The 12127-nt window shown below is 36.7% G+C and overlaps 1 protein-coding gene across 2 annotated transcripts in view; it reads left to right on the forward strand.

Moving 5' to 3' along the window:
• Positions 1–12127, forward strand: part of LOC753055 (neurogenic locus notch homolog protein 2) — a gene marked incomplete at its 5' end in the record, with an annotated part of 71838 nt that overhangs the window by 31893 nt on the left and 27818 nt on the right. For both annotated transcript variants that reach the window (XM_030990788.1, XM_030990789.1), the window contains 4 exon segments: positions 1699–1872; positions 2704–2880; positions 3301–3462; positions 5801–5932. In XM_030990788.1, coding sequence (XP_030846648.1) covers positions 1699–1872; positions 2704–2880; positions 3301–3462; positions 5801–5932 — 645 coding nt within the window.

The following is a 12127-nucleotide window of genomic DNA, read 5'->3' on the forward strand; positions in this document are numbered from 1 at the left end:
CCTTTTCAACAGATTTGTATTCAGAGATATTGATAATGATAATATATTGAACAAAGTTTGCGGTTACACCACAAATTCTTTTGACAGGGTTAGTTGGCCTTGAAATGGGCCTCTCCTGCTCGATGTTTCGATATAGGTTGTACATATCTTCTTTGATGTCAATGGAGCCTTACCAAACAAGCCAAGTACATCAACCCCCTGGCCTTCTTTTAAAGGTGCCGGGAATTGGGTGTAATACCTGTCTGGTCAAGAGTAGCCCACCATATTCTTAGAAATGCTACATAGCTCCTTATCAGGGTAAGGGTCAGAGACATCCACAGCCAGCTTCATCAGCTCCAGGAAGAGATCAAAACTCAGCTGTCAAGTTGACTCTCTCAAAAGAAGACTGGAAAAAGGTTGAGAGTTTTAATAGAAGATCCTTTGAATTTGCCTTTGAGAAGGCAAATAGGGAAATTCAATAAACTGCTCGCTTCAACTCCGTCTGACCGCAGATCTTTCCAACTTCTGACTCCTAGCAAAACTGTAATCAACCTGAGCAAGCTCCCTCAAACTCAGCAGGAACAAGAAGATTTATCTTTTGAATTAAACTTTGCAGTAGCCCCCCCCCCCCCACACACACAATTTGATAAAAAAAAGACATCATCCAACGAATTGAACCAGGGCTCAAACACCTGAACCAACCTAGGGCTGGCTCCATCTGCCTACAGATCATCCAGGGTCTGGCCTTGGCTAAGCTGCCCAGGCCTTAGTTCCCAGTCACACATAGAGGACGCACGGCCCGTACATTGAAAATAAGAAAAAACAAGGTCACTGCATCGTTGTCAGGATTTGGGAGAAGCTAGCGAGCTGACACCAAATGCAAAGCCTGTTGCTAGCGCACTGGGCATATATACAGGGCCCATACAGAGCAGATACAGAGCTCAAATGTTTAAAAAAATCCCACAAATGCACAGCGTATTGCAACTGAGTTCTTCAAGATGTCACCCAAGAGAATTAACCCGACATCCCTGAACCCCACTGCGTTACGTACACGCCAGGTATATGCTAGGGACATACAAGAAGAACTTTTGCTGCGCTAGAGACTCGTTTAACATGATCATATTTGCTGCATGTTCGCTGGACATGCGTTTGAAATGCGCTAGGTAAGCGCTAGGTGTCCATTAGGCGTTGGCTAGACGTTGGCCGCCGAACTCACAACGAAGACAGAGCGTGTGCTCCCCGCATGTCTGCCGTTAGTCTAGCGCACTCCTTTTGGTGTTTACATTCATGCGTTGAGCTCTGCGCCAATTTTTTAGCATGCTCAAAACATCCAGACGCCCACAACTAAATGCTGTCAAATGCATAGCGTTGGTCCGAACGAACGAGTAATGAATGATGACCCACACCTGGTGAACGACAACGCACTGGCCAAAACTTATCAATGCGTGGGCAGTGCGTCGTCCCCCGTGCGTCTCCTATGTGTGTACATCCCCATAACATCAGCAAGGTGGAACGTTCAGCCATTACAAGTTTGCGCAGAGACAATACCATCCACATTTTCATAGCAGACAAAGGAAATGCCACAATGGTGATGTACCCTGGGATTGAGAGTCAATTGAATAAACCAGTCTGCCACTCCACTATAACACGACACAAATCTTTCAAATTTGAATGTATTACCATGTGTTGATAACTTGTTATCGTTCTCATTCCATATAGAACCATGTCCACTTGGTCATTACCAAGATGTTTGGTCAGATCCTAGTAACACTACATGTGTTCAGTGCCCTCTCGATTCTTACCAAAACGAAATCGGAAAAGAAAGCTGTTTCCCTTGCCCCACTGGATATGTAACTCTGGAACTAGGAGCAGCAAGTGCCTCTGATTGTGTTGGTAAGTCTCACTTTCTCTCCCCCTCCCTCTCACTTCAACTTCCAATTCCATTTGCTTTGGTTGTTGCTCTTAATAGTGTCATTTTATAGCCTGTTCTCATTAACATCCTCCCCTGTTCTTAGACGTATACTTTTTCATCATTTTATATAATTACCAAGGTATGTGTGATAGAAAATTACGAAAACTATGGATAATTTTATTTTATTTCTGACAATATTAAGCTGTGAGATCTTGTGAGGTTGTTAGTTGTTTCTGGGTAATTTTATAAAATTATTATTATATTTTACATCGAACCAAAATTAGGTCTCTACATTTTTCATTACTTTCCTATACAATTATTGTTTCCTAAGTTATCTATTCACCAAGGCTTAGTGTAACAAAGTGTTATTGGTTATTTTCCAGAAGTAATCATGAAGAAAAATCACACAATTTTCCAAGAACAAATCTTTAAAAATGTATGCTTTTTGCTAATTTCTTGGTAGGTTAATCTACTCGAAGCATTATTACCAATTCAAGGTTCAAACTTTGTACAGAGCATGCAAAATCTATCATCACATATATATTGTCAAACATATGAATTTTTCAATTGGCTTTTTATTCTTAATGTGCAAAATGTGATCAATTAGAGATTACAATTATGATCATATGTGACAATAATTATGATAAATGGTTGACACTTAACAAATATGCAAATGATTGATAATTGAGTGAAATTGTCCGTTGTATGCTTAAGTTCTGACTATATAATTATAAAATATTGAAAATGTATTGCTGTCAAATGCTCAGAGAGGTAAATATATGTAGGCTTATATTGTAATTTTGTTTTTTTAGCGGTGTGTAATGCAGGGCATTACGTGGATCTTTCAAACGAGACCAATCCACAATGCCCACCGTGTTCACTCAACACATTCTTAGATCTTGATATGCACCAAGAACAAGAATGTATTCCATGTGCTCCAGGAATGATTACCATTCAGAATGGATCTTCACAAAGTACCGACTGTTTTGGTAAGGGAAAAAGAAAGAGAATCTATTCATGAAAATCCTCATAAATATCATTCTTATAAAATCATGGGGTGCTAAGATTCAGAATTACTATAATCATTTTGGTGAAAGGATATTGCAATTGCAAACTATGAGTGATGCTCAGCCAAACTTAAATTAAATTGTGTGTGAAAATATATTTTAACTGAATTAACTAAACACTTTCATAGCTCGAATCCATAACAAAACACAGACATTGTGGCAGATAACCCTCATGCCAGTACAGTCTACTACTTCTACTACTACTACTATTAACATTACTACTATAAGTATACTACTACTACTCTACTACTGCTGCTGCTACTACTGAAACAACAACTACATGTTTATGATGCTCATGTTTCTACAGTTTACATGAATTTCCCAATGTTTTCGGTTATGTAGTTGTGTGCCAGCAAGGGACCTATCTGGAAAGTTCATTGTGTATTCCATGTCCTCTAAACACCTATCAAGACCAGACCAATCATCGTGAGGAATCCTGCATCCTATGTCCTGGCAACCTGATTACTTTCAATGAAAGTTCAGATAATCTTGCAGACTGTACAGGTATAAAAACAGACAGACCCATCATTCAATTCCCATTGAAAATACAGCAGTGGCCTCATATGAGGATGTAGGATAGCTATAGAAACTTTATGAGCATAAATAGTTCTCTCTTGCCACATGAACCTGGCAACCTGGTTACTTTTGATGAACGTTCAGACAATCTTGCAGACTGAACAGGTATAAAGAGAGACAGACCCATCGTTCCATTCCTATTGAAAATACTGTAGTGGCCTAATATGAGGATGTGGGATAGCCTACTAATAGATACTTTATGAGAATACATAGTTCCCTCTTGCCACAGGAATTGTTAATGCTATAAACTTTACATCGAGTATTGCAAATTTCCAATTACCCGGTACTTATCTGATTTTTTTTTTGTCCATGGTTTCATTCAGGAGATCAAGAAATATTTTCCAGTGTAAACTAATAAAGTCTCTAGAAATATATTCACCCCTTTGCAAAATACTACTGACAGAGGGGCTAAAACAGAGAAATATTTAACACTTATAAGGCCGCGATTTTTCTAATTGTTCGCGGCCTTTTTTTCTTTCGAGTATTGCGCATCTTTTTAAAGATTTTTATGAAAATCAGACCTATAGTTACAAGGTCACGTGACCTTTTGTCTTTGCATGTCAGCCCGAAAATCGCTCATTTTCATGATTTGTCCACAAAACATATGGAAAGGTCATTTTTCCTAAAAATAGATCAAACATTGGTTAATGGGTCTTGTTTAAAGTTAAGGTGGTTGTTTTGGGAGTCAAAATAGTTGAATTGTAGTTAGAAATGAAATAAAACAACAAAAAAGTTAAAAAACAGTGAAATACATAAGGAATTATTAAAACAAGAAATAACATAAGGAATAAGCTGGCTTTTCCACATTTGTTGTATTATTATTCCAAATGGTCTAATGAATATATGTAGTGAAAAAGAATGCTTAAATATGAATAATATATGAGTAAAATGTGATTTTTATGACTGTATTTGCATAAATTACCATAAATATGCAAATGAGTGCATTTTTCAAAAAAATTGAAATTATCATAGTATTCTATACACTTCATTTTCGCAGAAATTGGCCATTTCAGGGCCGTACTAAGACCTCAAATAGCCCGGCCTTTTTAGGGTTAAGTTATGATTTTACCGTGGTATTAACCCTTCTGCGATTTTCTTGCATTGTGAACATAATGCACTCTTAGTTTCTTTGAAACATGTAAAATGCAAATCTGATGGTCTTTTCAAGAAGCGACTAGATTTATCGCATTTGTAGTTTATTATGCCTCCAGAATGAAGTAGCCGGAGGCATTGTGTTGTAGGTCTTACGTCAGTTAATAGTCCGTACGTCTGTACGTCCCGTTCTTGTGATCGCGTTATCTCAAGAACCGATTGGATTCCCGCTAAACTGTCATGTATGTATCTTGCAGAGCCAATGAACTGATTAGATTTTGGGGTCACAAGGTAAAATGTCAAGGGTCACAGGGCTCACTATGAATGCAAAAATAGCTTGTGAACGCATTATCATTTGAACCGACAGATTGATTACTATCAAACTGAGGACATGTATGTATCTTACAGAGCCAATGAACTGATTAGATTTTGGGGTCATGAGGTCAAAGATCAAATGTATATGAACAATATTTTGTAATCTCGATATTCTGAGAAACTGTTAATGGATTACAATCAAACTTGAATTAAAAAAATTGCTTCTGTTTTGGTTTCTAAAATTGCTCTATGGCGGAGGCATCATTTAAACTGCGCGCAGTCGAAGATCTATCTAGTTTACAATCTTTTTTCTGATCAAAGTGTCGCAAATGATAAGGTAACTTCTCATATATCTGTTGAAAATAGAAGAACTTGATGGAATGTTGGAACAACTTCATAGTACTTCAGAAATATCAAATGTTACCTGGCAATAAAATAGCATCTCCCAAATGTTTTATTGGATACATTTTTAAAAGATGTAAAATTCAAATAGGAATTGTAATTCTAAAATTTTGCTAAATCAAATATAAAAAAGTGAACACTAACAGTTTGAAATCTTTGGTGTATAGCATATAGTTGCAATGTTTCTGATAGAATAATAGATGGTACACTATTACTTCTTTCCAAATATGAGCCTGTAAGTACGCAGGGAAAGTCCAAGGTATTTTGTCACATACGTTATCAACATCATCTGTAGTATCGGTAAACCCAACACATTTCTAATAGAAAACTGTTTAGACATGCGATTAGACCAAATAACAAGGAAAATGTAAGTTGCGACATGGTTTTGAGGTCGTTTTTTTGTTATAGCTGATTTTTTTATTTCGTTCTAACCCTATTTCTCATTGTTTGCTTTTAGTTGCTCCTGGCATGGAATGCAATGCTCTACTTGATCCTTGTACAGGAGGTGGGATGTGTATGAATGCTACTGGCCTCATTACCTGTACCTGCCCAAGAGGGTTCAACAAGTACAATGATACCCATTGCCAAGGTAAGCAAGACATCATGCATCTTCAGTTTGATCTTTCATTCTCTCTCTCTATATCCTGACTTATGGATCCTGCTGAGTATCGTCGTAGAAGTAGAAGTATATACATTCAATTCAATTCATTTATTCACTCAATTTAAAAACGGATACCGGTACACGAAATTGTGTATGAACTCATGTATGACAAATATAAAAAGATAGGCATAGTAAAATCATGAGTTGAAAGCACAAGTAACATAAATTGAGTGGGGATCAGATTAAAGATCTATAATAAAGATATTATGAATTCGACCCCATATTGTGATGTATAAATTGCATTGAATATTGTTTCATGAACAACAAGAGGGAGAAACAAGAGAGAAAGACAGAGACAGACAGAGAGGGAGAGAAAGATAAGATGAGAAATAAAGTCAATACATAGATGGAAATTAGACCCAAGCATGTTTAATATATAAGAGATACAAGTATTAGTTCGCAATGCATCCAAATCTATACACGTTTGCCCAGTGACAAGCCATCACATCGACCTGCTACAACAAACGGCACCCGATAGCCAGAACGCAAAACGCACACATTGCCCAGACCTGCCAACCTCTGGAGTTCAAAAACTGTATTCTTTAATCCCAAAAGTTGTATTCTTAAAAATAAACATGGACTGTTACGCAAATCAATGCCTCTTATAGTTCCTATTGCTGATGTGAGATGCTTGTAGGATACTTTACAGGACAGAATGGGAATTTTGCCCTTGAAAATGGCACACACACAATTTTTTTTTTTAATAATTTTTTTAATCGTATTTTATTGGGGAAAATCGTACTGTCGTATTCGATTCTAAAAATCGTACAAAAACGACTAAATCTTACTGGTTGGCAGGTCTGATTGCCCCCTGCTAGGTCGAACAAACCTTATGGCTTGCCCAACCCAACAACAAGCAATGCATGCATGCGCACTCCGACCACCGAAACCCCATCCACTGCAACAGGCAAATGCAATAGCCTGTCACTATATAGGTACGCTCAAAAAAGGAAGACAGGGCTAGATTTGCGCTTTGTTGTATAAACCAAAAGATATGCCAGTTGAGTAACCTGAAAGCAGAATAAAAAAATCATCCTCATAGTATACATGTCTAAAACACACAAAATGTACTGCAATAAATCAGCATGCATTTATCCTGTAATGTATAATACAAACCCTTAAATTGCAATCCTTTAGAATTCTCAACTCTATATCCAAAAGGCCTAAACCCCCATTAATCTCTATGTCAAATTAACATATCTTGACAGAAATACTGCTCTCGTAAAAAAAAACAGTAACCAAAGTCCTCAGCCTAGATAAATTCCTAGTCAAGACTACCTTTAAAGTGACTCGGTAACATTGTTGAAGGTTGATGACAAAAATTGCTTAATTTTTGTATAAAATGTTACTTACTACATTCCTTCTACTATATAACCCTCTGACATGCAAAAAATCCTGAACAAATTCTCAAACCACAAAGATATCAAGAAAATTGAATCTTTCACCATTTCATTAAACGGCAATTTGATCAAAAGAGTTCAATTCACCAAATGCTTAGGACTTTTGATAGATGAAGAATTGAAATGGTCTAAACAAATCGAAAACGTAAGTAAACTTACCCAGAAAAACATTAGCATGATAAAGAGAGCAAAGAGTTTTTTGCCTCAAAAATCCTTAAAGTTACTTTATAACAGTCTAGTGTTGCCACGATTAGATTACTGCTCTGTTGTATGGTCGAACCGATTTCATTCTCATACAACTAAGCTGCAAAAAATTCAAAAGAGGGCCGCAAGAATAATATTGAACAAGACATATGACACACCGTCGGCTGATTTGTTCGCAAGTCTTAAATGGATGACACTAGACAAGCGGTTTGAGTTAAGTCGCGTTATGATGATATATAAATGCGTTCATAACTTAGCACCCTCTTACCTTCAGGTAGGCTTAATCAATCCTAATGATGTACATGAGCATCATACAAGGCAAATAGACAGTGGATGTTTACGTGTGCCTAGATTTCACACTGATTGTTATAAGTGTAGCCCAATTGTTTCTTCCATATTTGAATGGAATAAGCTAGATAATTCGTTGAGAACGGCTTCCTCTGTCAATTCATTTAAGAGATTGTTTAAACAAAGTTGTAATTTGTGAATGGCTCAGCCGTACATACACTACGTGCATGTTCTGTAATATTTACATGTCTTATTCACATAATTGCGACTTAATTAATATTTTCCTATTGACATTACTGCTTACTAGGTTAATGATATATGTTAATTTTGCAAACGAGTATTATTGTTGTAACTGTTCTGTATAAATGTTATAAACGATGTAAATATGTTCATTCAGGGCCCCATGGAAGACCACTACTTGCTGGTGAATGGGCTACCCTGTCAAAAGATCAGAAATAAATAAATAAATAAAATAAATAAATATCTATGGTTTTCTTTGAAGGCGAGGATGTGAGGCACCCTCTAACAGTGATTAACAGTAAATTCTCCCAACCATTTTTGAATTTTCCCAACCGTTTTTCCATGACAAAAATACATAAAACAGGCTATAAAAATCTGTCAACACTTAACTGTCTGGAATGGAATGTAGAGCCATTTTATTGCTTTGTGACGATTTAGGGTGCGTTTAATCGACACTTTTTCACCCTAGAATCACGGTTTCTAAAGACGTTTAGTTTAAAACGCAATGCGTTCAAGCGATTTTTTCGTCGGTCGTAAAAATAAACGTGTTTGAAAACACAAACATGAAACGCTGAAAAAGATGCGTTTTGTATCATGATTCAAAAGAATCACGGTCGCTAAAATTCGATTGAACGGACGGAGTTCTCAATCATGATTGTATGACGAAGCCTCTTCCGGTTTGGGAAAAACCGCGCGCGCCCGCTTTGCATGCAATTTGCGTTCACTATACCATCGTGGCCTGTTCCGTTATGTTATTCCTTGTTTTTCCTTCTATCATTTTCTCTTTCTGTCTTTCCTTCTATCATTTTCTCTTTCTGTCTTTCCTTATGTTATTCTTTGTTTCTTCCTTCTATTCTTATGTTATTCTTTGTTTTTTTTCCTTCTATCACCTTTTCTTATGTTATTCTTTGTTTTTATCATTCTATCATTTGCTCTTTCTGTCTTTCCTTATGTTATTCTTTGTTTCTTCCTTCTATACTTATGTTATTCTTTGTTTTTTTCTTCTATCACCTTTTCTTATGTAATTCTTTGTTTTAAGCATTCTATCAATTTCTCTTTCTGTCTTTCCTTATGTTATCTTTGTTTCTTCCTTCTATCATCTTGTCTTATGTTATTCTTTGTTTTTATAATTCTATCACTTTCTCTTATGTTATTCTTTGTTTTAATCATTCTGTTACTTTCTCTTTCTATCTTTCCTTATGTTATTCTTTGATTCTTCCTTCTTTCACCTTCTCTTATGTTATTCTTTGTTTTAATCATTCTATCACTTTCTCTTTCTGTTCTTCCTTATGTCATTCTTTGTTCCTTCCTTTTTTCACATTCTCTTTCTGTCTTTCTTTATGTTATTCTTTGTTTCTTCCTTCTATTTTTATGTTATTCTTTATTTTTTCCTTCTATTACCTTTTCTTTTGTTATTCTTTGCTTCTTCCTTCTATTCTTATGTTATGCTTTGTTTTTTCCTTCTATCACCTTTTATGAAATTCTTTGTTTTAAGCATTCTATCACTCTCTCTTTCTGTCTTTCCTTATGTTATTCTTCGATTCTTCCTTCTTTCACCTTCTCTTATGTTATTCTTTGTTTTAATCATTCTATCGACTTTATCTTTCTGTCTTTCCTTATGTTATTCTTTGTTTCTTCCTTCTATCACCTTCTCATTCTTTGTCTTATTATTGCAATCTATGCTCAAAACAGCAGTCGACAGTCGGCCGTAAACAATTCCAGAAAGCGCGCGCCGAAGTTCCTAGGCCAATCTGCGCAGTGTGATGGGCAGTGGTTTGGCTCGCAATGAGCTAGAATCAGCGTTGATGAAAAATCGCTTGAACGCAAACCGCAGTGACCTTGCTTTTTGTAACGGCGTTTTGAATTGTGATTCATGTTTGTGATTCTAGCTTCGAAAATTTGATTGAACGCACCCTTACATTCACCTAAAATGTAATTAAATTGTCCTTGTCTTGATGCTGAACAGGCTTTGACAAGTACCAGAATAGAAGTTGAATAATATAGTTGGGAGAATTAAGGAATCGATCAGATAAGTTTTTCCCAATTTGTACCATGAATAATGATCCGATTTCACTCAAATTTTCAGATTATCTTTAATTGTACATCTAGCATTGAAGTCACTACCTTAGCACCACTATCTCTCATCTGAACAATGCTCAATAAATAAATCCCATCTTACCCAAAGTATGTAAAACTTGTCTTTCTTATTTAGACTCATTGGGTGGTATTCTCATAAGTTAAGCCAGGACTAAGTCCAGACTAAACAAGAATTTTAGTTCACACTTCTATGGAATGCTAGGTTTCATCTTCCTCCTTCAATATTCATGACAAAGATAATCTACCAAAGACTTTGTTGAAATTCAGTTCATACTCATATTATCTTTTTCTTCCAATTTCATTGCAAAATTAATTTTTTGGACACTTTTCATTGAAGGTTTAAAATAATTTGTACAGGGTAAATGAGTTGGCAACTGGCACTCCATAAAAGTGTGGACTAACTTAGTACGCGCTAACTTAGTACGTGCTACCGGAATACCACCCATTGAACTTTCATCATAAATTCCAAAAACCTGACTGTATTTCAGTCTTTTTCTTTCTTAACTCTTATTTATCCGACACTTATTTCATATGTCAACACCAACATTTGTCAACTAAAATAACCTTAAATCAATCTCTGACTAATATCATTATTCTGATTAATGTCATTATTACTCTGTGTTTTCAAAAACACAAAATCCCTCTTTATAAATGTGTGAATTTAACACCAACTAAATACGGCACATACTTTCAATGTAACCGTACACATTACACTGCACACTTCTATACACATTAACATGTACATTACTAACACATCTTCGTACTCGAGTGTGACACCAAATAATCATTAATTTCCACCAATTCATTAACATACACTTCATAATATCTTATCCAAGCTTTACTCACTTCTTTTGCAGAAATTTCTAGCTACTCTGAAATACTGTTGCCATTTTCCAAAACCTGGAATTCTGGCCTCTAAATAAGCGTCTAAAATCAAATAATAATAATAATAGCCTAAATGAGTCACATCACATCCATGAAAAAATGTGCTCTGCAAAGTATACACTTAAATGACCCTATAAGTAGGTCAGGGTCAATAGCTCAATATGGTATCTTACAAAAATCTTGGAAAAGCAAATAACTTTCATGTTTTACCAAAACAGCATGCATGCGCACTCCGACCACCGAAACACCATCCACTGCAACAGGCAAATACAATAGCCTGTCACTATATAGGCACTTGACAAAGATGCATGCATTAATCTCGAATACAGTATACAAAAATGGCCCATTGAATAAAACCCATAGAAACCAGCGTAATAACAATAACATTGCAGTAAACAACAGGTGACTCAATGTGAAGAAGATTGTAAAAGCCTTTCTTTGTATTGTCTTTTGAATACGTTCTGAGAGGATGCAGATTGTAGATGAGCAGGCAATGCATACCATAGTTCGGGACCTACATAGTAAATGTTTTTTTGAGAAACTGATGTTCTTATGTAAAGGCCCGGTCACACAGAGGGGACGCATGGGGGACGCATGGCCAGCGCATTGGAAATTTGCAATTTGGGCCAGTGCGTTGTCGTTTGCTAGGCGTGCGTCATCATTCGTTACTCGTTCGTCAAGCGCGCTGGACCAACGCTGGACCAGCGCTATGCATTCGTCGTCATTTGCTGTGTGCATCGTTTTTTTTTTTAGCATGCTCAAAAGTGTGCGTGGAGCTCGACGCATGAATGTACATGCCAAAGGCACGCCAGACATGCGTGGAGCGCGCTAGACCAGCGCCAGACATACGCGGAGCACACGCCCTGTATACGCACAGCGCGCTAGCTACACGCTGTGCATTTTTTGTCAGCTTGCTAGCTTTTCCAAAATCATGACAAAAGTTAGGCACACGGCCTTTTCCGATTTCCAATGCGCGGGCCGTGCGTCGTAGAACGCGGTGCATGCGTGG

This window comes from Strongylocentrotus purpuratus, unplaced genomic scaffold (genome assembly GCF_000002235.5).
Source record: "Strongylocentrotus purpuratus isolate Spur 01 unplaced genomic scaffold, Spur_5.0 spur5_scaffold_19, whole genome shotgun sequence".
Lineage (NCBI taxonomy): Eukaryota > Metazoa > Echinodermata > Echinoidea > Camarodonta > Strongylocentrotidae > Strongylocentrotus > Strongylocentrotus purpuratus.